Source organism: Dipodomys spectabilis, unplaced genomic scaffold, assembly GCF_019054845.1.
Source record: "Dipodomys spectabilis isolate Male_0828 unplaced genomic scaffold, ASM1905484v1 ptg000030l, whole genome shotgun sequence".
NCBI lineage: Eukaryota > Metazoa > Chordata > Mammalia > Rodentia > Heteromyidae > Dipodomys > Dipodomys spectabilis.
The window spans coordinates 5438975-5466484 of NW_024870707.1; the positions used below are offsets into that span (position 1 = coordinate 5438975).

General features: G+C 42.4%; 1 protein-coding gene across 9 annotated transcripts in view; it reads left to right on the plus strand.

Annotated features, from left to right (window-relative positions):
* The window catches only part of Ctnnd1 (catenin delta 1), a 56822-nt gene extending 29795 nt beyond the window's left edge, over positions 1-27027 (plus strand). For 3 of the 9 annotated variants that reach the window (XM_042675566.1, XM_042675564.1, XM_042675565.1), the window contains 19 exons: positions 121-410; positions 2984-3055; positions 4073-4225; positions 4615-5150; positions 9481-9944; positions 11670-11853; positions 12498-12615; positions 13236-13389; positions 13821-13838; positions 14298-14366; positions 16710-16837; positions 16937-17087; positions 17748-17940; positions 18282-18396; positions 19508-19595; positions 21750-21812; positions 23195-23298; positions 23705-23782; positions 24086-27027. In XM_042675566.1, coding sequence (XP_042531500.1) covers positions 216-410; positions 2984-3055; positions 4073-4225; positions 4615-5150; positions 9481-9944; positions 11670-11853; positions 12498-12615; positions 13236-13389; positions 13821-13838; positions 14298-14366; positions 16710-16837; positions 16937-17087; positions 17748-17940; positions 18282-18396; positions 19508-19595; positions 21750-21812; positions 23195-23298; positions 23705-23782; positions 24086-24097 — 2895 coding nt within the window. In that variant the 5' untranslated portion in view covers positions 121-215 and the 3' untranslated portion in view covers positions 24098-27027. The remainder of the gene's footprint in view (positions 1-120; positions 411-2983; positions 3056-4072; positions 4226-4614; positions 5151-9480; positions 9945-11669; positions 11854-12497; positions 12616-13235; positions 13390-13820; positions 13839-14297; positions 14367-16709; positions 16838-16936; positions 17088-17747; positions 17941-18281; positions 18397-19507; positions 19596-21749; positions 21813-23194; positions 23299-23704; positions 23783-24085) is intronic. The other 6 variants (XM_042675568.1, XM_042675569.1, XM_042675567.1 and 3 more) reach the window with 5 other exon arrangements.
* Positions 27028-27510: the final 483 nt, after the last annotated feature.

Sequence of the window (27510 nt, forward strand, 5' to 3'; positions counted from 1 at the left end):
TGCTTTCTGCCCTGCAATAAGAACCACAAGAGGGCGTCTTTGGCTCCGGGATTAATAATTCATCTGTCTCCTCTGACCTGTGATCTTTTCTCTCCTCTCTCTCTCTCACCCTCCCGATAGTGTGAAGTGAGGGGGACCTTCTCCCTCCTTCCTGCTCCCTCTGTGATCCACCTTCCTTTTTACCCTGTCCCGCGGCGGCTCTGCCCCTTACCTTCATGGACGACTCAGAGGTGGAGTCGACCGCCAGCATCTTGGCCTCTGTGAAGGAACAAGAGGCCCAGTTTGAGAAGCTGACCCGGGCGCTGGAGGAGGAACGGCGCCACGTCTCGGCGCAGCTGGAACGCGTCCGGGTCTCACCACAAGATGCCAACCCACTCATGGCCAACGGCACCCTCACCCGCCGGCATCAGGTAACCCCTCTCTCCATCAGACCTGCAGGTAGGACTTTGGCATGGTCACAGAGAGGCTCTGATCCTCGGGAAGCTACCCACCCTCCTCTTGGTGATGAGATGGGTAGCCATGAGAGGCGTGCATTTGACTTCCTGTTTTGCTAGAGTGGGTTCTGGACTGGGTTGCAGTCCTAGTAATGGCGGATAATGCCGTTTGGAGCTATACTCAAGTGACTTCTGTTTTCTCTGATTTTTTTTTTTTTTTTTTTGTATCAAAAGCTTAGTAAATGTCTAGTTAGTGGTTGGAGAAGTTGGGGGTTCAGTCTCCTTCAGAGAACAATCTGTTCCCAGAAGGCATTACAGTGTTCATAAATTGTATATTCCTGTTTCTTATTGTCCTTGTGTGCTCTTTTTGTTGGCTGCATAAGTCATGTCTGGGGGGGGGGGGGAGGGTCATTGTTAATTCTGTTGGTTAGAATGGAGAGGGCGCATTATGCTGCTATTTAACCTAAATAACCACAGGAGCCAGTGGTCTATGGTTTGGCCCACTCTGAGAGGTGACTTGGGAGCTTTGGTGTTAGAAATGAGAAGCATCTGCTGTTTCCTAGGTTTATGGAGTCTGACTGCTGTGATGTAATCGGGGTATTTTAAAAAATCAAGTGTGTATGTGTGTGTGTGTATGCATCTGCATGTGTGTGTTAGGCATTGCTTGATAGGCTGCATTTTAAGAGATCTTTCTGATCTCTTATTATTACTACAATACGCCTACCTTTACAGATCTTTTTCTTGATTACTTAATTGCATAAGAAATTAGTATTTTTTTTTTCTGGGGTGATTTGAACTTGGGACATTGCATGTTCTAGACCTAGATTCCAGATCTATCTATCTATCTATCTGTCTGTCTGTCTGTCTATATCTTTTTTTTTGTGCCAGTCCTGGGGCTGGAATTCAGGGCTTGAGTTCTGTCTCTTTTTTTTACTCTTAAGGCTACCCCTCTACCACTTGAACCACACCTTCTCTTCCAGCTTTTTTTTTTTGGTAGTTAAGAGTGCTTTCCTTCCCGGTCTGTGTTTGAACTATGATCCTCAGATCTCAGCCTTTTGAGTAGCTAGGATTACAGGTGTGAGCTATTGGCATCCAACTTTCTGTTTCATTCCTAAAAATAAAAAACAGTTGGGGATGGGACATAGGGCCTGTGCTTTCTAGATAAGTGTTCTTGGACATAGGGCCTATGCATGCTAGATAAGTGTTCTGTCACTATGTTATATTCACAGACCTTTTCTAAAATTTTATTTACTAATTTCTTTGAGGCATGATGTCAATGTGTAGCTCAGATTGGCTTTGAAATTTTCGATTTCCCTGTCTCTGCCTCCTGCATGCTGGGATTACAGGCATTTTGCTGGGTTGCCTATTTAAATTTTAAGATAGAGATGTTCCCTCTTACTGAGAAGCTTTGCAGTTGATGAAGAAGACAGAAATCCAACTGGGAATAATCAGGAGTTTGAAAGAGGCTGTGCCTTTGCATCATTCCTGCAAATTAACTCATTAATTAATTAGAGTGGGTCTCAGTCTGTATTCCAGACTGGTCTGGAACTCATGATCCTCTTGCTTCAAGCCTCTCAAGTTCTGGGGCTACAGGGGTGCACTACCATGCAAAACTTTTTTATGTTTTATAGTAACTAGAGTAGAGGATTAGGGATGATACAGAGGTAGTGGGGAATTCCAGGATTTAGTTCTTGTTCTTGATTTCTCTTTCAGTCTCTTATTTTAAACTTCTGCTTAGCAATGAAACCACACCCTTCCTTCTTCCTCAAAATAATGTTTAACTTCCTGTCTTCTAGCATTTACTCTCTATGTAAAGGGGAGTGGGATAGAAAAGAATCTCCCAGGGTGGTTGGATCTCACTGCATTCTGTTCAGAAAGGAACAGAGAAACTTATTTTTATATAGTATGATGTCATTGGGTTAATTCCTACTACTTAAGACAGAAGAAGCTAAGAATGACATTTTGGAATGTGTTCTTTGGCTTTAATTTGATGATAAAGATGTTGAGACTTTTCTTGAGGGGGATTGTGATATCTCTTTTCTTCAGATATGGAGAGGAAGACTTTTCTCTTTAGATTTTTAAAAATAAAACTGCTTGGAATGGGTGTTTCCCAGTGGTAGCAGAGCACCAAAAGTCATGGAACAGTAAAGAACATATTTGGACACTCCACCTTCCCCCAACTTAGTCTTTCCAACTTTTCATATATTGTTAGGGCTTTCCCAAAAGGAACTCACCTAAGTCTCTGCTATTCATTCAGAAAGTAAGTTTTGAATGCCTGTTACAGCACAGCTCAAGGCACCAGGATACAGCTTTAAACAAAACTAGTAAATGAAGGAGAATCCCCGTGTCCTCATGGATCTTAGGTTCTTATGTCTCAGACACCCAGCCTCATCGAATCCCAGGCTTGATTTCAATATTGAGCAAAGTGCTAAGCCTAAGGGGCATTAAGACCTCAGGCCACAATATTCCATTTGGAAAAAAGACATTTACGTTTGATAGAGCAGAGGAAGGCCACAAAATGAATTGTCTTCTTGTGGACTGTGTTTCAGAACGGCCGGTTTGTGGGCGATGCTGACCTTGAGAGACAGAAATTTGCAGATTTGAAACTCAACGGACCCCAGGTAATTCTTTTGGGTCAAGGCTTGGGTTGCTTCACTCTTTTATCTTTTTACTTTCCCAGCCTTTAACACATATTTGTGTCTTACAAAGTACCTGGCACATTATAAACATCTGTTATTTAGAAAAGCAAAAAGATAGCTCTCCAAAATAGATAATGTCTTTGTGTGTGTGCATGCACATGTGTGTGTGCATGTGCATGTGTGTTTGTGTGTGTACCATATACAGGTACTGAGGCTTGAACTCAGAGTCTGTGTTTTCACTCAGTTTTTTTTTTTTTTTTTTTTTTTTTGACCTGGGATGGACTCTACTACTAGAGCTATACCTCTATTTTCTGATTTTATTTTATTGTTTTCTTTTAGCAGTTTAATTGGAGATACAATCTCTCAAATTTGTTTCTCCAAGCTGGCTTCCAGCTCGAAGTTTTCAGATCTCAGCCTCTTGAGTAGCTAGGATTATAGGTGTGAGCCTATCTTTTGTATTGAAATATATTTTAATGAACATTGGTCTTTATCATTGCCTTCTGTCTCTTTCCTCTGGTGGTCTTCAAGTACTTTTTTTGCTGGGGACATGTTTCTACTTGGCAGAAAACTACCCCAAATCTAGCTGAATAATATCTGTAAGACAACATAGAATCAGTCAGAAAATAACTGTTTTGGGGACTATTATGGTTTACCTTAAAATACCTTTACAGGTAAGCTGCTCATCCTTTTGTTTTCTTTCTTTCTTTTTTTTTCCCTCAGTCTTTGGGGTTTGAATTCAGATCCTTACACTTCTTATGCAATGCTCTACCACTTGAGCCATGTTCCCAGTATAAGATGCCCCTTTGAAGGATCACTCAGATGACCCTCTGGTGACCTTGGTAGTTAAATGCGCTATCTCTGCCAATGTAGCTAGAGTAACTTCTACTATACAAGTTTAAAATATGATAGCATCAAAATGTGTGACGTGCTGCTCTCTCCAGGGGCACTTGGTGCTTCTAATTAGGATGGATTATTGATACATTCTTGTTTCTTTTGTAGGATCACAGTCACCTTCTGTATAGCACCATCCCCAGGATGCAGGAGCCAGGGCAGATCGTGGAGACCTACACGGAGGAAGACCCTGAGGGAGCCATGTCTGTTGTCTCTGTGGAAACCTCAGATGATGGGACCACTCGTCGCACGGAGACCACTGTAAGTTGAGATTGCATGAGGTTTTTGCAGTAGCAGAAGAGGCCCCCCCTATGGTCTCTATTAAGGGAAAGGTTAAGCACTTGGTTAGGGGTTAGGTGGGTGAAGGGTGACTGAGCTGTACAAATGCCGTAATCTCTGGCCAAGCAGAAAAAATAAAAAGAGATCCAGGAAAATGCAATGGAATGAGGAAGACAGCGGGTATATTTAGCTGCGGAGTAACTTCCTTTAGAGGCACAGTTACCGCCAGGGCAGTTTTCCTGCTGGTGACTCCTAAAGGATAGAAAAGAAAGGTTGATGATAGAAAAGAATCCATTTCTAGGTAAAGATACCAAGGGAAGAGTGTCTTTTCTTAGTGTGGCCGGTTTTCTTTTTCCCATTCTTAAATAAAGGTCAAGAAAGTAGTGAAGACTGTGACAACTCGGACAGTCCAGCCAGTCCCTATGGGACCAGATGGGCTGCCTCTGGATCCCTCAGCAGTTTCGAACAACTACATCCAGACTTTGGGTCGTGACTTCCGCAAGAATGGCAATGGGGGACCTGGTCCCTATGTGGGCCAAGCAGGCACTGCTACCCTCCCTAGGAACTTCCACTACCCTCCTGACGGATACAGCCGCCACTATGAAGATGGTTATCCGGGCGGCAGTGACAACTATGGCAGTCTGTCCCGGGTGACCCGCATTGAAGAGCGGTATAGGCCCAGCATGGAGGGCTACCGGGCCCCCAGTAGACAGGATGTCTATGGGCCCCAGCCCCAGGTTCGGGTAGGTGGGAGCAGCGTGGATCTGCATCGCTTTCATCCAGAGCCTTACGGGCTAGAGGATGACCAGCGTAGCATGGCCTATGATGACCTGGATTATGGCATGATGTCTGATTATGGCACTGCCCGTCGGACCGGGACACCCTCTGACCCTCGTCGACGACTCAGGTAGGCAAGAATAGGGGAAGGGAAGGTCCTTTCCAATACAGGAGAAAGAGAGTAGCTTTTCTTTCTTTCTCAGATCTCAGGATGACTGCTTTCATTTTCCTTTTATGGAACCATCTATTATTCCCTGTCCCCCTCTGCTTTTCCCTTTTCTGACTTGCTAAATTGTCTTTTTAAAAAAATTACTGAGCCGGGTGTTGGTGGCTCACGCCTGTAATCCTAGCTACTCAGGAGGCTGAGATCTGAGGATCGAGGTTCAAAGCCAGCCCAGACGTGAGACTCTGTATCTCTAATAAACCACCAGAAAACCAGAAGTGTCACTGTAGCTCAAGTGGTAGAGCGCTCGCCTTGAGCTGAAATGCTGAGGGACAGCGCCCAAGCCCAGGTTCCAGCCCCATGACTGACCAAAAAAAAAAAAAATGGAAGTCATATTTTAATTGTAGGAAGTGACTTGTGATGGTCCTTGGTCTATATCCTAGAGAGTGGACTTTGCTTGTATTCTGTGGTTTCTGTGGTCTCTGGCTAAGAGGCCTCCTTTTGGGGGTAGAAGCTGCGGAAGGAGGCATTTGGTGCCTCTGAATACTTACTTGTTGCTGGGAATTTCTTTAGCTTCTAGTTTCTCTTAGGAACACAGTTGAGATTATTAGGCTTTCAGAGCCAGAAAGGATAGTTTAGGGATTTTTTTTTTTTTTGGTTTGGTCGTGGGGCCTGACCTCTGGGCCTAGGCGCTGTCCTTCAGCTCTTCAGCTCAAGGCTAGCGCTCTACCACTTGAGTCACAGCACCACTTCTGGCTTTTTTTTCTTTTTGCTTATGTGGTGCTGAGGAATCGAACCCAGGGCCTCAGGCATGCAAGGCAAGGGCTCTACCACTGAGCCAACTTCCCAGCCCCAAAGGGAATATTTTAAGAACCATTTTTGTGTTGGTCCTAAATCTCAGTGGTAAAACAATAACAAAAATACCCTTAACCTCACAAAGCCCTTATACTTTGTGTCTTACATTTGGTTACAAAGGGCATACATCAAAGGATATACATTAGCAACACTCCCAAAAGGTCTGCCTCTTCTGACTTTACTTGTCCCTGGGGATTCTTTGATGATGAAAAAAGAAATGATTGGATGCATGTGTGTGTGCGTGCGTGCGTGCGTGCGTGTGTGTGTGTGTGTGTGTGTGCGTGCGTGCGTGCGTGCACGCACGCTCGCTTGTGCTCATCCTGTGGCTTGAACTTAGGGTTTGGGCACTGTCTCTGAGCTTTCTGAGTTTTTTTTTTTTTTTTTTTGCCGCTCATGGGGCCTGAACTCTGGGTCTGGGTGCTGTCCCTCAGCTCTTCAGCTCAAGGCTAGCACTACCACTTGAGCCACAGCACCACTTCCGGCTTTTTCTGTTTATTTGGTGCTGAGGAATCGAACCCAGGGCCTCATGCTTGCAAGGCAACCACTCTACCGCTGAGCCACCTTCCCAGCCCTGAGCTTTTTTTTTTTTTTGTTGTTGTTGTTAGCTCTCCCACTTGAGCCACAGTTCCACTTCTGGCTTATTGGTGGTTAATTGGAGATACAAGTTTCTTGGGCTTTCCATGCCCTGCCTGGCTTCAATTTTTGGTCCTCATATCTCAGTCTCCTGAGTTAGCTTAGGCTGAGTAGTTGGAATTTAGACTAGTGTGGTGGTTTTCTTGGTTGCCTTGAGAAGATGCTTTAGAATGGGATCAGCAAGCATTTTCCAAACTTATTTAGGCTTTGTTGGCTACATGTTATCATCTTTGTCATGTTATTCTGTTTTTTAAACATGAAAATGATTCTTTTGACATTGTCAGCAAAGGCCCATGGCTGGCTACACAGTCTGTTGTAGAACAAATCAGAGTCAGTGTTTCGCTGTCAAAGTGAGATGATAGTAAGAAAATAGGGATATTTATGGTTGTCTTGATGGTGGGGGATTTCTCCTGTGAGGTTATGACCTCCTTTATGAATTACGTAGTATTGGCTAATAGTGAACTGAACTGGGCTGGGGTAGAGGCCCCATTGCCTCAGCCTGAGTCAGATGTCTAGGTTAGCTAATCCAGCTCCCAGGTGACTCACCTTTTATTCCTGGAGGGGCAGCCTGTAGCAGTAGTAGATAACTGCTATCTTTGAAGCAGTGTTTTGGATGATGGCTCACTCTTCTGCAAGTCTGCTTTTCTGACTTCCTCATTAGAAAAGAGTTATTGAACTCAGTGGGTGTGGATGGCCAGACCATTCTCTCTCTGCTGTCACTATCTGGGTGGACGTTGTGAGGGTTTGAGGCCCGGTACTTGGGTTTGTTCCAGTGTGGCACTGGACTTGGAAACCTGCTCAACTAGCAAGAACATTTGCTACTTCCTGTTCCCGGCCTAGGAGAGTAATACAAGGTCAAACTTTAAATAGTGAAGCAGTGGTTTATACAAAGCACTGAAAGAAACCTGAGTTCTAGCTGTCTCTGTACTAGCTACATAGCCTCAAGCAAGTCAAAGAAAGACTTTGATCTTCTGTCTATAAGAGAAGAAAATGCAAGTAGAGTGGCTGAAATCCAGTTATGGTAATTATTTTTGTGATTGCTTACCTTTTTTTTTTTTTTTGTCTGTTGTGGGGCTTGAACTCAGGGCCTGGTTGCTGTCCTTGAGCTATTTTGTTCAAGATAAACACTCTACCACTTTGAGCCACAGCTCTACTACTTCTGGTTTTTGAATGGTTAATTGGAGATCAGTCTCACAGACTCCTGCCCACGCTGGCTTTGAATGGTGATCCTCAGATCTCAGCCTACTACAGTAGCTAGGATTACAGGCATGAGCACCAGCATTGCTTATAATTGCTTATCTTAAAATAACAAAGTGTGCTCAATACAGAAACCTCAAAGTACTTAAAGTACCACTGTTAACATTTTGGTGCATATCCTTTGAGTACTTTTTTATACCCTATCTCTCTCCCCTGGTAAAATGAACATCTTGTTCTCTTAAGTGTTTAGCTGTATAACCTGTTCATTTTGTTCAATAATATAGTTTTTTTTTTTTAACTAAGTGATTTGTCCCACTGAATACCTATCGAGTGGTCCACATAAGGCAGATTTTCTATTCAGCTTCACCTTAAGGGTTTAGTGACGGTGGGAGTGGTTTCATGGTACAAACAATGGTCTTATTTGGAGAGTTCCACACAATAGACTCTCCTCTCTTGGAGCCATAGGGTGAGATGAGCTCACAGATAATGGGTTGCTTCCTTCCTGGTGTTATGAATAAATAACACAGACTCCCCCTCTAGTGGATGTTGGTAGTACTGGAAAAAGTTAAAAAAAAAAAATCCCCCATTTGACTTTTCTTTCAATTGCTTTGTTCCTAGTGGCTAGGCACTCAAAATGTTATGTTTGGAACTCATTCTCAAACATGCCTGCTGAGTTTAGACCAAACCAGACCAAAACAGGCAAAACTCCATCTCAGCCAATAAGCTAGGTATAGCTGTGAATGTCTATGATTCCAGCTATGAAGAAGGCTGTAGGAAGGAGGATTATAACCTGGGTCAGCCCTGAGCAAAAATTGGAGAGTCCTACCTGAAAAATAATTAAGCTAGGGAAGGCTGGGGGAGAGGGGATGTGGCTCTAGTGGCAGGGTGCAAGCATGAAACCCCGAGTTCAATCCCAATACCATTAGAGTGGGGCAGGGGAATCCTTTCCTTTTAGTTGTTTTGTTTTACTTTTTGAGACCGGGCCATATAGCTCAGGTGGGCTGTCACCTTGATAGAATCTGTTTTAGTATTTTCAAGGGTGGGATTATAGGCATGTACCACCACACCCTACTCAGTTCCTCTTATATAATTCCAAAATAGGGTAAGGAGAAGCTGAGATAATGAAATATGTTTAAGGGTCTTTCTTATTCCACCAGCTGTTTCCCTGCGTGTAAACACCTCATTCATTTACTGTTTAGCTAAGGGCTTATAAGAATTGTTCCCAGGCTTTGTTTGCTGACTTCTGGGACACTGAGTCAGTTGCCTTGGTTAAGCTCCGCTGTCTGAAGGTTTATTTTACTCTCTGTCTAGAGAAGTTAATAGTAGTCAAGTGTCATTCAAATAAGTGCTAAGGAATCAGAATTTGGTTCGCTCTTTGGCATTAACTTCTCTGGATGCCTGTTACTTTGTGACCCAGCAAACTTCACAGGAAAAACAAAGGGTTAAACCTAATTGCAGTTGTCTTTAAAATGATTTAAATTGCCCAGTGTACGATGCATTCAGAGGAGAGATAGGATCTGTGTACTAGAGCTGAGAAGATGAAGGAATAAATGACAGGATACAAGAAGCTCGATTTAACTGCTCGGTTCTTGATTCTTCCAAAACTTTGCAGGAGCTATGAAGATATGATTGGCGAAGAGGTGCCATCGGACCAGTACTATTGGGCCCCTCTGGCCCAACACGAACGGGGAAGTTTAGCAAGCTTAGATAGCCTGCGCAAGGGAGGACCTCCCCCTCCAAACTGGAGACAGCCTGAGCTTCCAGAGGTGATCGCCATGCTGGGGTTCCGGCTGGATGCTGTCAAGTCCAACGCGGCTGCCTACCTGCAGCACTTATGCTATCGCAATGATAAGGTGAAGACTGACGTGCGGAAGCTCAAGGGGATCCCAGTACTGGTGGGATTGTTAGACCACCCCAAAAAGGAAGTGCACCTTGGAGCTTGCGGAGCTCTCAAGAATATCTCTTTTGGACGTGACCAAGATAACAAGATTGCCATAAAAAACTGTGATGGTGTTCCTGCCCTGGTGCGATTGCTTAGAAAGGCTCGTGATATGGACCTTACTGAAGTCATTACTGGTGAGTTCTGGGCCAGAGGCAGTTGCTGGACTAGACTCCCTGTTATCCCCTAGAGAAGTTGAGAGCCCCTTTGGGGTTTCCAGACTTTAACTTTTTTGTTTGTTTGTTTTGCCAGTCATGGGGCTTGAATTCTGGGCCTGGGCACTGTCTCTGAGCTTCTTTTGCTCAGGGCTAGCCACAGCGCCACTTCTGGATTTTTCAGTATCTGTGGTACTGAGGAATCGAACCCAGGGCTTCATGCATGCTAGTCAAGCACCCTACCACTAAGTCACCTTCCTAACCCCCCAGACTTTAACTTTTAATTATAGGTTCTAAACTGGTGACCTGTGCGTTAAAGCCATCTCATAGGTTTGTTTAGATAATACAAGGCTTTTGAAATTTTAAAGTGTTGTTTGCTAATGTTTAAAATTAAGAAGATATTAATTGCCTACAATTCTAGATTATTTGGCTTCCATTAAAAATGTGGAAGAGCTGGTAAAGACGATTTGTTTTTCTCTGTCAGTGTTTGGGCTGAGCTGATTTGGGGGCCAAGCCTGTATTCCCCAGTTTGTAGTAACTGTCAGTACGTTCTGTTATTTCCAACTAACTGCAGTCATAAAGAAAGTTGTTTCCCTAACATGAAAGCTGTCAATACTTGTAGTCTTGTGATTCTTTTTAAATGTCGGCCTGTCCCAACTCAACTGCCTGGCCCTTCTAGACATTTGAGTTTGTAGTCCTTGCTTTGTTTACAATGATAGCTTTCCAGGTTGTTATCCACTAGTATGAATTGAACACAATTCTTTTTGAACTCTGGGCCTGGGCACTGTCCCTCAGCTCTTCAGCTCAAGGCTAGCACTCTACCACTTGAGCCACAGTGCCACTTCTGGTTTTCTAGTGGTTTATTGGAGATAAGAGTCTCATGGACTTTTCTGCCCGGACTGGCTTTGAACTGCGATCCTCAGATGTCAGTCTCCCGAGTAGCTAGGATTACAGGCGTGAGCTACTTACTGGCGCCCGGCCCGAGTTGAACACAATTCTATGTGTCACAGTCACCATTCCAAGACAGAAAGGAAGTAATAGATGATTGCTTCTTAATTGGAAGAGATTTCTATCCCCTCCCCCTTTATAATGATCATAATTTGGGTTAGGGGAAGAAAGTACTGTTATCCAGTGAGTAAATGTCCAGGAATAGACAGGACAGCTTTCCACACCAAAGCATTATGTGGCCCAAAGTGACCATAGTACTAATATGGAGAAAGTGGTATAGATGGGTCAGTGAGCATTGCTTATAATATGTATTGGTTTTTATAAAAGTTTTGTATTTTTTTATTTTTTTTTTGGTCGATCATGGGGCTTGAACTCTGGGCTTGGGCGTTGTCTCTGCGCTCTTCAGCTCAAGGCGAGCGCTCTACTGCTTGAGCCACAGCGCCACTTCCGGTTTGCTAGTGGTTTATTGGAGATGAGAGTCTCATGGACTTTCCTGCCCGGGCTGGCTTTGAACTGCGATCCTCAGATCTCAGCCTCCTGAGTAGCTAGGATTATAGGCATGAGCCACTGGCGCCCGGCTAAGTTTATCTTATTGAGCTCTGACAAAAAATATATTTTACTGTGTGTCATAAACAAAGCTTAAATAATACCACATGGTGTTTAGTCCTGAGAAATGATAGAGTCAGATGCTCTCTTTGACGTTCTTCAAACATACTATCTTGGGTATCGGAGAGCTAGCTGATTAATTGTCTCTGCCAGGAACCCTGTGGAATCTCTCATCCCATGACTCAATCAAAATGGAGATTGTGGACCATGCACTGCACGCCTTGACTGATGAAGTGATCATTCCACATTCTGGTTGGGAAAGGGAACCTAATGAAGATTGCAAGCCACGCCATATTGAGTGGGAATCTGTACTCACCAACACAGCTGGCTGCCTTAGGTAAATGAAGGGGCTTTGGGAATACAAAGATTGATATTTTGAGGACTAATAAAAGTTGTTTTTGTTTTTAAAGAAAATTAAGTCAGGTGCCAGTGGCTCATGCTGTATTCCTAGCTACTCAAGAGGCTGAGATGTGATCATGGTTTGAAGCTAGACCAGTCAGACAAAGGGCATGAGACTATTATCTCCAGTGAGCCACCAAAAAGTGGAGCTGTGCCTCAAGTGATGAGTGCCAGTCCTGAGTGAAAAATAAACTAAGGGACATTGAGTGCCCAGGCCCTGAGTTCAAACCCAATGCCAGTGCATACACAAAGAAGTACAAAACAAAAACATTCTTCTTCTTCTTCTTGGGTTTGAGTTTAAAACTCATGGCATTGTATATACTTGGCAAGTACTCTTCCACTGAGTTACATACCAGGCTTGGTGTCCATTACTAAACAGGATTCATACGTTTCACCCATTCACAGGGTTATACAAGTTCAGAAGACAGTCAGTCAACTTTCTCTCTAATGTCTTGCTTCTAATAATAGGTACTCATTAGAGTGTATACAAAAGGTATTGAGGAAACTTGTTGATGCTGAAGGTTATTTAAGAGAGCTTTCCTGGTTTTCAGTCTTCTTAAGCACCTCTTGGTTTCCCCTCAGGAATGTAAGCTCAGAGAGGAGTGAAGCTCGCCGGAAACTTCGGGAATGTGATGGTTTAGTTGATGCTCTCATTTTCATTGTGCAAGCTGAGATTGGGCAGAAGGATTCAGACAGCAAGGTAGGTTAATGAGCCAGTGAATTCCACTCACTATATCTCCAAGGTACCTGTAGTAAAGACATACCACCTCAGGCTATTAAATTATATAAAATAGTTATTCTAGCCCTTTCTCCCTAAAGGGAATATTCAGCTTAGAAGGAAATAGTTTTCAGTAGAATTTCTTTTACATGTGTGTATTAAAGGTGCTTAGAAGAACTTCCAAGATTGTACATTTTCTAAGTAGGAAAAACAGTGATCTGAGTTTGGGGTCATACATCAGATAGTGGCAAAAGCCATTAAATCCACAATTATGCCTATAATCCTACCTGCTCCGGAGGCTGAGATCTGAGGATTATGGTATGAAGCCATCCTGGGCAGGGAAGTTTGTGAGATTCATATCCAATGAACTACCAAAAGGCTGGAAGTGGAGCTATAGCTCAAGTCTTGGTAGAGCGCTAGAGTGTTATCCTTCTAGCTAAGAGTCAGCATCCAGTCCCTGAGTTCTAGCCCCAGAACTCTCATGCATGCATATGTGTACACACACACACACACACACACACACACACACACACACACATACGCACGCATGCACGCACGCACGCACTATCTTCTGATTCATCCTTTTCTCTTGGGTCCCTAAGCTTGTGGAGAACTGTGTTTGTCTCCTTCGGAATTTATCCTATCAAGTTCATCGGGAGATCCCACAGGCAGAGCGTTACCAAGAAGCCCCTCCCAGTGTTGCCAACAATACTGGGCCACATGCTGCCAGTTGCTTTGGGACCAAGAAGGGTAAAGGTGAGTCTTAGTTCCTCGCTTCTTGCTCTTTAATGTGGGACAGGGGAAGGAAGGAACTTAGTTTTAGGAACTTGCACATAGTATGGAATTTAGCCTGCTCTTGACTGTCTTTTGCTCTGTTTCTGTTTCCTTTGTGTTTTATGTCTCAATCAAGGTAGTGGTGGTGGTGGTGCTGGTCGTGGTGTTGCTTGGTGGTGGTGGTGGTGGTGGTGGTGGTGGTGGTAGTGGTGGTGCTGGTGGTAGTAGAAGATCAGTATCGGTGACTATTACAATAAAGGCAACTAATCTGGGGCCTTCTCCATTCCTCCTTTGTGTTTCCTCTGTTTTCATGTTTCTTTTCTGTGCTTTCCTGCTTACTTGCCTGTGATCCTGTTGACATCTTTCTCTTCCTTCATTTGTCTCCTCTGCTTTCCTTGGTGATGCACTGGAAGATGAGTGGTTCTCCAGAGGTGAGTGGAATCTTTTAAGGCACCTGTCTGCTAATTTGCATGTTTTGGTTTTAGCTTCGGTAGTATCTCCTTGCTTAACCCTTCTCTGTGAATGCATGTAGGAAAATTCAGTTGAGGCCGACACCTTCCCCCCTACCTCCAAGTTTGATTTCTTCTGAGCTCATGGCTAATGGCATGCTATTTCTGAGCAGCAATGTTTGTTCTCAGAACTCAGTTCCATAGCCACAAGACTGGTCACCCTTGTGCCTGTCTGCTGCTTGTTTTCTGTCCTTTGTCTCTGCATAGCCCCCTGCTAGGTCAAGTATGGGAGGACCTCCTCTTCTTTTGGCCTTTTTGATACATCTTTGATCCAAAGATCCTGACTGAAGAATGCAGGAAAAAAATGTGTTATGGAATATTCTTTCTTAAATTCTTTATCCCTATTCTCCTTGCCTTTCCCCACCCTCCCTGTTTCTATAGGGAAGAAGCCCACAGAGGATCCAGCAAATGATACAGTGGATTTTCCAAAAAGAACTAGTCCTGCTCGAGGTAGGTTCCCCTCCCGCCCGCCCCCCCCCCCCCCCCCCCCCCCGCCCGCTTAGTCTCCCAGGGTCTTAAAAACATACAGATATGGTATCTGGGCATGGTAACAGCTGACTTTGTACAATATGTTTACTGTTTAGTTTAGTTTTTTGTTAGTCTTGGGGGCTGAACTGTGGGCCTGGGCGCAGTTCTTCAACTCAAGGCACTTGAGCCACAGTGCCTCTTCCAGCTTTTTCTGCTTAGATAGTACTGAGGAATTGAACCCAGAGCCTCATGCATGTGAGGCGAGCAGTCTACCACTGAGCTACCTTCCCAACCCTGTTTTTTTTTTTTTTTTCTTTTTAACTTATGGTGAAAGAGACAGTGAAAGTATTGGAAAATTTTATAGTTTACACCAGTGACCTCTGAAGGACTGCTTGTTTAGGCAGCATTTCAGGTTACTTGAGGATAGAGAAAGGTCTCAATGGTAGTCTAGAGCAGGAAACTTAGCTACCTTGTTACTGGACTTTTCGGGGGCTCATAAACCTTAATATTAAAAGAAGTTTCCATCATAGTTAGGATCTTTGGAATCACTGTTTTGATCAACATGAAGCTCATAGTTGTCCCTGGCTATTAAAAAATGTAAATATTGCTAAACCTATGGTGATCTCTTATTTTGTAACAGTAATGGTAGGGAGAATAATTGGGTTAAATTATAAGTAATTCATTTGAGAGAAGGAATTTTTTTAACCTTGAATGCAGTGAATGAGATGAATGAATTTCTAGAGTGCTCATGGTAGAACCAAGGCCAAAATAAGCTGGGGGGTGAGGGGGAAGGTGAAGAAGAAGGAGAGAGATGAGCTGAACCTGATGAGCTGATATATGCTCCATTTTGCTTTTACTATGGATCAAGTCCTTTGTTTTTCCTTCTGGTACTGGGGTTTGAACTTAGAGCCTTACACTTGTAAGGTAAGCATTCTACCACTCTAAAGCAACACGTTAGCCCTACCATGGCCTAATTCTTATGAAGGCAAGGACTCACCCATATGTGATGATGCATACCTCAGGACTCAGAGGCTTAGGCAGGAAACTCATGAGCTTAAGGCTTGCATGGTTACATGGCCAGACTCTTTCTCAAGAAAAACCCAAATCTTGGGAGGTAGGGTTGTGCTTCAAAGCTAACCTGAACAAAAAAGTTAACGAGACCCTATATTAAAAAACAAGGGGTAGAGGCTGGGAATGTGGCTCAGTGGTAAAGTTCTTGCTTTGCATGCATGAGGCCCTGGGGTCAATTCCTCAGCACCACATAAACAGAAAAGGCTGGAAGTGGTGCTGTGGCTCAAGTGGTAGAGTGCTCTCCTTGAGCTGAAGAGCTGAGGGACAGTGTTCAGGCCCAGAGTTCAGACACCATGACTGGAAAAAAAAAAGCCAAAAAAACCAAGGTGTGCCATATAAAATGATGCTAAGCAGAATGAACTCCAAGATAGGGACACAAGAGGTTTTTTAATTTGTTGCTATTTTCTTTTTAAATGTACTGTGATTTTTTTGCTTCTTTTGTATTTTCTTCCCCCCCATGGTATAACACCTGTTTTCACTGTATGTGATTCCAGTGCCCTGCATCTTATATATACATTTTTCTAATTTGGGGATTAGAAGGGAAATAACAAAATGCTGAAACAAGGATGCAGGTTGACCCATTGTAACAATGAGATAATACAAAACACTATGTTGAAAACTTTACAACTTGGGGGTAGGGGAGGAGGGAGGATTTGGGGGAGGGAAGGAATGGTAGGAGAAAAACAAAGAGATAGCAACAATGCTCTATAGGAAATGTACTCACTACCTTGCTCATGTAAATGTAACCCCTCTGTACAGTATCTTTACAATAGGAAAATAAAAAAATGCTTTATAAACACTCAGAAAAAACCCAACAAGGTATACTTATGAAACTGTAACCCCTCTGTACATCACCTTTATAATAACAATAGAAAAAAAACAACAACAAGGTGTGTGGTGGCATGCACCTGTAATTGCAGGAACTTGAAGGCAGAGAGAGAAGAGAATCACAGTCTGAGGTGAGACCAATGCGGGCAAAAGTATGAGCCCTCTTGATCTAAAAAAAGATAAACAAAAGCTAAAAGGGTTGGAGCGGTTGGCTTAGTAAACTTGAGTTTGAATCTCTGAGTTTAAACCCAATACCACAAAATGAATAAATGAATGAAAGAATGAGGTATAGAATCAAGGCCCTGAGTTTGTTTTTAGGAGCGTAAATCCCCTCACCCGTAGTGATAAGACTGGACTCTAAACAGCCAAAGTCTTGTTTGTCGTAGTGATTGGCATCTTCTGCCCTCCCGGCTCTTTCTCGTACAGGCTATGAGCTTTTATTTCAGCCGGAGGTGGTTCGGATATACATCTCACTCCTTAAGGAGAGCAAGACTCCTGCTATCCTTGAAGCTTCTGCTGGAGCCATCCAGAATTTGTGTGCTGGGCGCTGGACAGTGAGTATTCATTAGAAAATGGATTTGCAAGTAGGACAACTTAGGTCACTAGTTTGCTGCCATTGGTAATTTGTTCTGCTACTTCCATATGCTACTTAGTATGGTCGATACATCCGCTCTGCTCTGCGTCAAGAGAAGGCGCTCTCTGCCATAGCTGACCTCCTGACCAATGAACATGAGCGAGTAGTGAAAGCTGCATCTGGAGCACTGAGAAATCTGGCCGTGGATGCTCGCAACAAAGAGCTAATCGGTAAGGAGCTGAATGCCAGCGAGTGGTTAGCATTGTGCGTAATTGAGCAGGTGCTTATTGGCAGTTTTTTTACTAAAATCACAGAAGGGAAGGCTGGGGCTATAGCCTTACAGTTAGTATGTCTGCACATTGCTGAGAGTTCATCTTTTAATGGTTCTTAGAAATGGTTCTTATGCTCTTAAACAAAAAAGACTCTTCCTTATTAAGTACCTACATTGTTACTAGTTATTGTTAAGCCTTTCTCTGTGTCTTTATCTTCTCCTCACCATTTTACCAAAGTCCTTTTTTTTCTCTTAATATGATAAGGAAACTGGATCACAAAAGTGATCTGCCCAGATCACTAGTTAATGGCAGAGCCCAATTTGTTAATTCTTTAAGTTTATAATGACCACTGAATTGAATTTCTACAGTATTTAATAGTTCTCATTAGAGTACCAGAGAAGACTGGGTAGCACATTTGATATATTCAGTATTCACACTATGAATGTGATTGAAGAAGGGGGAAGAAATGAAGGACCAGACAGTACTGCATATCTGTTTCCTGTCCTTTAATATGATAATCCTATAGCATAATGAATTGGATTCATATGGACAGTGTTTTTACTTCATTTGACCAGTATATACCATATAATGACCTGACTTTGCCTTTAACTGCTATAGGTAAACATGCTATTCCTAACTTGGTAAAGAATCTGCCAGGAGGACAGCAGAACTCCTCCTGGAATTTCTCTGAGGATACTGTGGTCTCTATTTTGAATACCATCAATGAAGTCATTGCTGAAAACTTGGAGGCTGCCAAAAAGCTTCGAGAGACACAGGGTATTGAGAAGCTGGTATTGATCAACAAGTCAGGGTGAGTCTTAAATTACAACATTCATAGCTGGAGGAATTTGACTATGATATGGGGTTTGCGTTTCTGCCTCCTGAGAGTATTTCCCCTTATTACCCTTTGCCTGTGAAATATGAAGTTATTGCTTCTTTATTTTCGGTCAAAATACTGATATATAAATTGGTAATAGATTCTTCAAACAAGATTATTTTAGTATTTGGTGCAGAATACAGGATTTGGTAAAAGACCGATTTTTTTTTTACCCTTTTTGGTACTTATATTCATATGTTGTTAGAGGATACAGGTGCTAAGTTCTATTCCTTCTCACATATCCAAATTTCATGAGATGTTACTTTCTTCAAAAGGAATCGCTCAGAAAAAGAGGTTCGAGCAGCAGCACTTGTATTACAGACAATCTGGGGGTATAAGGAACTGCGGAAGCCACTGGAAAAAGAAGGATGGAAGAAATCAGATTTTCAGGTATAATTCTGAAAGCCAAGACTGCCGCCCCCCTTCAGTTGTAGTTAATACTTCTGTATTCTTTAGTTTCTTCTATTTCACCATCCCCCTAAATCTGCTTTTGACCCAAGTCTTCCAATTAGTGAGAGATTGCTGCACTGAAATAGCTCTAGTCTTCCATGTCATAACTTGCAGTGAGTACTGATGTAATGAATGATGACTCCTGTGACTATCTCAAACCTATCCCGACACTTTCAGGGAGTTTACTATTCTCTGAGACTTTTCCTTCTAATATAGCATAAGTGTTTGTACTTTTGTTCAGGAATACAAATAGAAGCTTATTTTTTCGTTATGTAGAATATTTATTCAACCCAATAGTTTTCATTTTCTTTTCTTTTTCTTTTTTTCTTTCTTTTCTTTTTTTTTTTTTCTTTTTTGTCGGTCCTGGGTCTTGAACTCTGGGCTTAGGTGCTGTCCCACAGCTCTTCAGCTCAAGGCAAGCGCTCTACCACTTGAGCCACAGTGCAACTTCCAGTTTTCTGATGGTGTATTGGAGATAAGAGTCTCAAGGACTTTCTTGCTAGGGCTGGCTTTGAACCGTGATCCTCAGATCTCAGGTTCCTGAGTACCTAGGATTACAGGTGTGAGCCACAGGCACCTGGCAAGTTTCCTTTCTTAACAGTTGTAGTTGTTTGGGGCTGGGAAGGTGGCTCAGTGGCAGAGTGCTTGCCTTGCATGCATGAGGCCCTGGGTTCGATTCCTCAGCACCACATAATCAGAAAAAGCTGGAAGTGGCGCTGTGGCTCAAGTGGTAGAGCACTAGCCTTGAGCTGAAGAGCTGAGGGACAACGCCCAGGCCCAGAGTTCAGGCCCCATGTCCAGCAAAAAAAAAAAAAGAAAAAAAAGAGTTGTAGTTGTTAATAGGAACTTAGATGCTTAAACCTATTAGGAAATAAGATGAATGAGGAGTCGCAGGGGGTGGGAGATATGCATGTGAAAATAGGCTGAGGAAGGAACTCATAATTGCGGTGCAGAGTTGGGGAAGTAGGCCACGTTGGAAGAGGGATTTAAAAATATGTAGGTGTATTTCAAATTTAGTATTCTATGATATTGCATTTTATATTTGTTACAGGTGAATCTAAATAATGCTTCTAGAAGTCAGAGCAGTCATTCATATGATGATAGTACTCTCCCTCTCATTGACCGGAACCAAAAACCAGGTATGGAACCCAACAGACACACCTTTTTTCTTTGAGCCATTCCTGTGTTCCTTTTTATTGTGGGGAGAGGGCAAGGTGCTTTGATCTTGCTAGGTAGCCAAGACAATTTTTGAATTCACAGTGTTCTTTCCTCACTCTCCTGAATGCTGAAATTACAGATGTGCACTACCTCACCCAACCTATGACTCCTGCTATTCCTTAATGAGCTTATTAAACTAAGAAATAGAGCACATATTTGTTTCTCAATGAGCTAGTCATTGTGAGAGGACAATAATGCATTGCTCCCTAAACCCTTTGAGTTTTATGAGATAAGATGTCTTGCTCTGTAGCCCAAACTGGCCTTGAACTCTTGTTCATTTTGTCTCAGCCTCTTGAGTGTTACAGGTGTGCACCATTGTGCATAAGAGGATAGATATGATCATTTGAATTCAAAATAAACAATTAGCTTGGGTACCATTTCTCTTTTTTTCATGAACTTAAAATTACTAGGCAGTGAATTCTAGTTTCTCTTTATTTTTTTCTCTTTTAAATTCTTATATAATACTAAATAATATAACCAGAAAACCATTATTATTTTGGATTATAGCTTTTAAATCCTTTTACCATGTAAACAAACACATTTTTCTTCAGGAGATGATGAATACATTTTGCTTTGTAAGTTTTTCCTCTTTTACTTAGATCATAAGTTACACATTTATTATCTTTTCCTTTGTGTGTGTGTGTGTGTGTGTGTACATGTGTGTGCGTGTGCATGTGCGTGAGTGCGTGTGCGTGTGTACACAAGTCCTAGGACTTGAACTCAGGGCTGGGCACTGTACCTGAGCTTTTATGCTCAAAGCTAGTTAGTGCTTCTACCACTTAAGATACACAGCTCCACTTCTGGCTTTTTGGTGGTTAATTAGGGATAAAAGAATCTCATGGACTTTCCTGCCTGGGTTGTCTTGGAACTGTAATTCTCAGATCAGAGCTTCCTGATAGCTAGGCTTAATAGGCAAGAGCCACTAGTGCCTGACTATTTTTTTTTTTTTTTTGGTTGGTGTGGTGCTTGAACTCAGGGTCTGGGTGTTGTCCTTGAGTTTTTTTGCTCTACCACTTTGAGCCACAGTGCCACTTCTAGTTTTCTGGTGGTTAATTAGAGAATAGAGTCTCATGGACTTTCCTGCCCAAGCTGGCTTTGAACCACAACCCTCAGATCTCAGCCTCCTGAGTAGCTAGTATTACAGGTGTGAGCCACTGGCACCCTATTAATATTTTTGATGGTGTTATTGAAATTTGAACTTAGGAGCCTTGGGCTTGCTGGCAAGTACTCTGTCACTTGAGCTACTATATCATTCCTAGATCTTTATATTCTCTTTTCTTGTTCTTCTTCCTTCCCCCTTTCCCTTTCTTTCTTATCCCTTTTCCTCCTATTCTTCTTTTCTCTTTCTCTCTCTCTTCCTATATTCCTTTTTCTTTTTTTTTTTTTTTGTCAGTCGTGGGGCTTGAACTCTGGGCTTGGGTGCTGTCCTTGGCGCTCTTCAGCTCAAGGCGAGTGCTCTACCGCTTGAGCCACAGGGCCACTTCCAGTTTTCTAATGGTTTATTGGAGAGAAGAGTCTCACAGACTTTCCTGCCCAGGCTGGCTTTGAACTTCGATCCTCAGATCTCAGCCTCCTGAGTAGCTAGGGTTACAGGCGTGAGCCACTGGCGCCTGGCTTCCCTTTTTTTCTTTTTGGTGGTACTGGAGTTTAGATGCAGGGCTTTATGCTGGCTAACACACATTCTACTGCTTTACTACTTGAGACAAAGCCCCCAGCCTTTTTTTTATTAGGATATCACTGAGGCTACAAAATTGTTCTACCATTGAGCTGTATCCCCACTGACTTGATTATAATTTTTAAGATCACAGAGGGGCTTTGATGCTGAATAATTTTCAAAAACTTCTAGCATAAATGGAGGTGCTTTTCATATTTAGAGTCTGTAGGAAAGGGATCTCTCAGAGTCCCTTGGGTGCTTGTTACAGATATAGACTTGGACTCATGTTTACGTAATGAGTGATAACTAAAAATTTCATTGAAGGAAGGGAAGGAGGACAGACCAGAGGGCAATTTGTAATGTGTTATGCACATTTTGAAAATCTAGCTTTTAACTTGGATAACTTTCTAATTCCATATAGATAAGAAACCTGACCGGGAAGAAATTCAAATGAGTAATATGGGATCAAACACAAAATTATTAGGTAGGTGATTATTTCCTGCCTAACAATATGGAATACTATTGCATTGGGATGTATAGAGCTGACCATCACTCTGGTGTTTTCTTTTTTCCTTTTTTGTTGGTCATGGGGTTTGAACTCAGGGCCTGGGTGCTGTCCCTCAGCTCTTTTGCTTAAGGTTAGCACTCTACCACTTTGAGCCACAGTGCCATTTCCAGTTTTCTGGTGATTAATTGGAAATGAGTCTCATGGACTTTCCCACCTAGGCTGGCTTTGAACCGCGATCCTCAGATCTCAGCCTACTGAGTAGCTAGAATTATCAGGCATGAGCCATCAGTGCCTGGCTTACTGTAGTATTTTGTTTTTTGTTTTTGTTGGTCGTGGGGCCTGAACTCTGGGCCTGGGCACTGTCCCTCAGCTCTTCAGCTCAAGGCTAGCGCTCTACCACTTGAGCCACAGTGCCACTTCTGGCTTTTTTCTTTTTGCTTATGTGGTGCTGAGGAATCGAACCCAGGGCCTCATGCATGCAAGGCAAGTACTCTATCACTGAGCCACCTTCCCAGCCTACTGTAGTGTTTTCTAACACCCTCATTTACTAGCCTAAAAGAACGTTGGTTGATTATTTCCATTTGGAAGTATGTGGTAAATGTTAGTAAAACTTGATTCATCTCCTTTTTTTCATGTACTCAGACATCTCAGGAAGTCTTCTTGTGCTTCCCCCATCGTTACAGAAGCCAGCTTGTATGTCTCAAGTTAGCCCATCACATTCTGCACCAGTCTGCCTCTTTGTCTTTTCCTCATGCACTTTTCCAGACTAGCTGTCCACTTGCTGTTCCATCTTTTCATTCTGTATTTAAAAACAACTTTGCTTCTACTGAAATCTCCTTCACATGTGCTTTTCTAAATTCTCTTCATCGCCAAATGGTCCAGAGTGACTTTTCCTTTGTCAGGGCCTTCCTATTGCAGCATCTGTGACTCTTCTCTTAATTTCTTTTTTTCTTTGAGACTGAGATTTGAACTTTTTACCTGACACTTTCAATCATTGGCTAGTGTTCTACCTACTGTACCATACCTCCAACTCCTCTTAATTTGAATACCTCTTAAAGACCAGTGTCTTCAGTTTAGCCTTATTACCATGTGTCACAGTCTGGGTGTTTTGTTTCTGCAATGAATGGGGATTGAACTTCGGGTCTAATGGATGTCCCAGTCCCAGTCCTGGGTCTTTCATATATATCATCTTCCTTATTTGAATTCCTTTTAAGTCTGGGGCCATCAGACTTTAATGGCTTTTTGAAACATTAGGCAAAGTTTCCAACAGTGATGTTTCCTTCACATGTATCTGCTTGATATATGTTGTATATTAGATGAGAATATAAAGTTTCTGTGTACTTTTTTTTTTTAAATAGATAACAACTATTCCACACTGAATGAAAGAGGGGACCATAACAGAACACTGGATCGATCTGGGGATCTAGGTGACATGGAGCCATTGAAGGGCACACCCTTGATGGTAAATCCTCTTTATATATACTGTTGTGTATCTAAAGCTGGTTCGATTTGAACAGAAAAAAAGAAAAAGCTATGAAGAGAAAGATAGCATCTTTTTCTGCTAGGAATTTTCCAGGAAAAAAGAATTGTTCTCCCTCCCCCCATCTTGGGATTTCTTGGGCCATTATTCTACACTGAGGGAGTTGTGAGGAGGGAGATTACATCTTCATATGGAGGTGCTTCTGATAGAACTAACATCAACTAATCTGTCGTATATTGCCCTCTTCCTGCCTATATATGAATGGTTCACCTTTTTTTACTATCATGTTTGTTTGGATTTACAAATTTTGAGATTTTCTCTAGGTCTGGCACACACCTATGAGGTGCTTATCACTACTCTCATACTAACAAATGGCATGTGTTCACAGCTGGACGAGGGGCAGGAATCTCTGGAGGAAGAGTTGGTTTTGGATGATGAGGGGGACCAAGTGTCTTACCCCTCCATGGTATGTCCTCCAGTCACTCCCAAATGGTCCTTGAGGAAGGAGGCTCCTGTCTGCCAGCAGTTTGCCAATCACTGATCTGATCAGGCCAGAGACACGAGTCTCAGCCATGTGGGGCCGGGCTGCTCTGCTTCTGTGATTATTACCTCTTCCAAGACTGGGACATGCAGCTGGTGATCTGATTCTCCGTTGTGTGGTGCTTTCATTTGCCCAGATTTGCTCAACTGTTTTTTTCAGGTCATTTTCTACCCAACCTTATTAACATCTTTTCTTTCTTTCTTTCTTTCTTTTTTTTTCTCCTTACAGCAGAAGATTTAGAACTATTATCCTTGCTCCATCTGGGCTTATAATATATGTACTTTTATTTTTTTGGTGGTGAAATGGACTGATGATTTTTTTTTTCTCCCTTTCTTCGCTGGACTATTGTGCCAACTGCCAGGCTGCCTCCTGCCCTTTATAGCCCAAAGTGGCTGCCTTCATTCCATAAATTCCCAACTTCTTCCATCGAGGTTTCGTTGACCTGTCCCCTGTCCCACCCTGCGACCCCTCCAATTTCTCCCAAGAAACCTGACTCAGTTATTTGCAAACCTTGAGAAACTGCTGCAGATTAGCTCTTTTTTGTCAGCGCTCCCTGGAACTTGTGGTTTTGCGTGGAGAAAGGGAGAGAGTGCAGATGTTCACTGGAAGCCGTGGGAAGAATTGGAAGTTACATGCTCTGTATGCAATGTCCAGCAGTCTGATAAACTGATGATTCTTAAGATTATTTTTTTTTTCTGGTGAGGAAGGGACTTTTTCTTTTTCTTTTGGAGAATGGGAAGTCTATGTTCTTTCCTTACTCCAGTGGCTATTTTTGAAGCAAAGAAGGCTGGCACATTCCACCTGGCAAGGGCCCTGGAGTAAGTGAAGGTCTCCTAGAACTGAAACTGAGAACCCAAGAACTCTTGCTTCCTCCTCTCTGAGGCCGGCGCCATCAAGGATCTACAGACTCCCTCTCTTCTGTGAGCCTCAGGCCAACTCTGGGGCTGCTTCCATTGTCCTTTACCAAGATTGTCCTTAACCCTCTTTTCCCGCCCAGTGCTAAGTCTGCTAACTTGGCCTGGCCATTTGCAAGAGACTGTATACATAATATCAAAGAAGACTTTATGGTTGAGAGGAGCAGAAAGATGTCTTTTGGGAAGAAGAGGAACCTCTAAGAGGAGCTAGAAGGAATGTACATGAAGTGGTTAGTCTGAAACTGTCAGGAAGCTTCAAAGTTGGCTTCCCCCCTCTCCCTGCCCCATCTCTCCCTTTCCTACCCTTACAGGCCCTTGCCTCTTTTCCTGGATTGGTTGGCCAACTATAGGACTTGATGTACATAACTCCTGTCCCTTTTACCCATACAAGGTGGAGATTGCCCCTGGCTTTGCCTCTTCTTTGTGCCTTTGGCCTGGGGTGTATCTCCTCCTTCCCTTCCATGTGCCTTTCTTTACCTCTGCAGTCTCATTTCTCATGATTTTGCGAGTTATATTTTGTTGCTTTCTTATCCCCTGGTAGCAGAAAGGAGAGGTGACCTAGAGAACCTCAGATTCCCTACTGCAGATTGGTGTAGTCTTTCATTTCAGCCATACTGAGCTTTTTGCTCAAGAGCATGTGATTAGGCTTTTATCAAAATCTCACCCTGATGAATCTCAAAGGGGAATTTGTCACAGGAGTGAGTGTCCAACTTTTACTCCTTAGTTATCAAGAATTGTTATCATCTCTGAAGAAGTCTTAGGAAATTATATGGTCTCCTCAATTTTTCCCTCTCCCCAGTATGCTCGCTCTCACTTTAGTGTTTATTTAGGTTGGGCTAGAGGAATCAGCTGCTATGTGGGTTGATTTTTTTTTTTTTTTTCCTTTGGAACCTTTTCCTTATTTACCTTCTATTTTCCTTAATCTAAAAGCTCTATTCAAAAATTCAACTGGAATTCTTTATCCCTCTCTTCCCCTTCCCTTAATATATTGAGGCTATGGGGTAAGAGAAAAGTGCACAACCCACCAACCCCCTTCCCCATGCATTAACCTCCTTATTTTGCCCCTGCCCCCCATTTCTTTCCACTTCATCTGCCTTTTCTGGCAAGGAGTCCTTTGCTCTCAGACCCTCAGAGCATACTGCACAGGGGAACTTGCCCCATTCACACCTGGCTCCACTCTTGGTTCTCTTGTCCTCCTCTGCTCTTCCTGGTGCTCTTTGTTCTCGGTGGGGTGTGGGTAATAGAATAGCCATGGCTTTTGGGGACCTTACACTTTTTTTTTTCCTCTCTTTCATTTATATAAACACTAAACTTTCAATTCCAGAGAACCAAAAATCCCACCTTCCCACCGAACACTACTAAGGGGCATGTCTTCTGCTCCATACCTTTCCTCTTTTTTTCTTTCTCTCTTGTTAATGCTTTTAAAAACAAATGAGTTTTTTATATAAATAAAGTTTTTAAAGTGTGTATGTGGGAGATCTGTGTCATTTCTTCACTTCAAGCTGTATTTCTTCCCTCCTTTTCATCTTGGTTACTTCCTTATGTATCAGTCCGTGTTCTTTTTTCTTTCCAGAGCAAGCAGAAGGAGGTTTTGCCAGGATGGATTTATTTTGAGCTCAGTCCCAGCTCTTATCAAGCAACATTCTTCTTAATTATATGTGAAACATTTCCCCCCCACCCCACTGCAGAGTCTTAAAAATTACATGTGACTGAAATAGAGCATGGGGAGCCTATAGCTAACTTAGAGATAGGAAACTAAAGTGTAAACAAACAATTAATGGCTTCCTTCACTGGGATCCTTGTGCATCATTTGGCAAAACTAACATTGAACAGTACCTTCTACAATTAACTCTTGGCCCTCTTGAACATCACACTGTTAGTAGAAGATAAGAAGCTAGCAACTCCAGTCACCATCCTAATTAAAAAACAAACAAACAAATATAGAATTTAAAAAAGGCTTATGTATGTATGTATTGGTCACTGGGCCATATTGTTACTTCTCAGGCTATATGTTATAGTTTAGGCTATTTATTTGACAGGACATCTTACTAAATTGTGTTGGGGAGGGACTAATAAGTACTTGTTAGATTACCAGGGAATCGTCTTTACTGCAGATGCCAAGGATTAATTATGAGAAAAGACCTATTTTTCTGGGGCCCTTATGTCCTGTCATATAATTTAAAACCTCAAAAAAAATTGTGTAAAATGCTTTCTGTATCCTCAAATCTTTAGATTAAAATTATACAGCTGCTCCTGATGGCCCTGTCTCATTTTGTTGAACTAGAACTTGGGTTTGAGAACTTCACTAGGGAGACCAGGAAAGCTCAGCTCTATAGCTGTGACAATTTAAGGTTTAATTTGTGTCTGATAAATAATAGTCTTAGAAGGATGAAGTAAAAAAAAAAAAAAAAAGACCAAAAAGCCACTAGAATTTGTCTTTCAGGGAGCTTTGGTAGTCCCGTTTGAGATGGTTTTTATTTATATAGAAAAACCTGGCTGCTGGTCAGTATTTTATTTCCATTCCATTCCTTATTATTCACTAGCATGGAGCTAGTTGATAAAATGTCACTCTTCTTTATTCTGGATTGTTGCATTTGTTTTATCTCACTTGAGAAATATGCCAAGCATTGTTGTAGAGGTTAAATTTAGGTTAAAGAATGAAACAGATGGGATCTTTCTCATAGATTGCAATCCACAAGAATTCCATGTAGCTAAGATCTGTGACTTTTTTTTTTAATT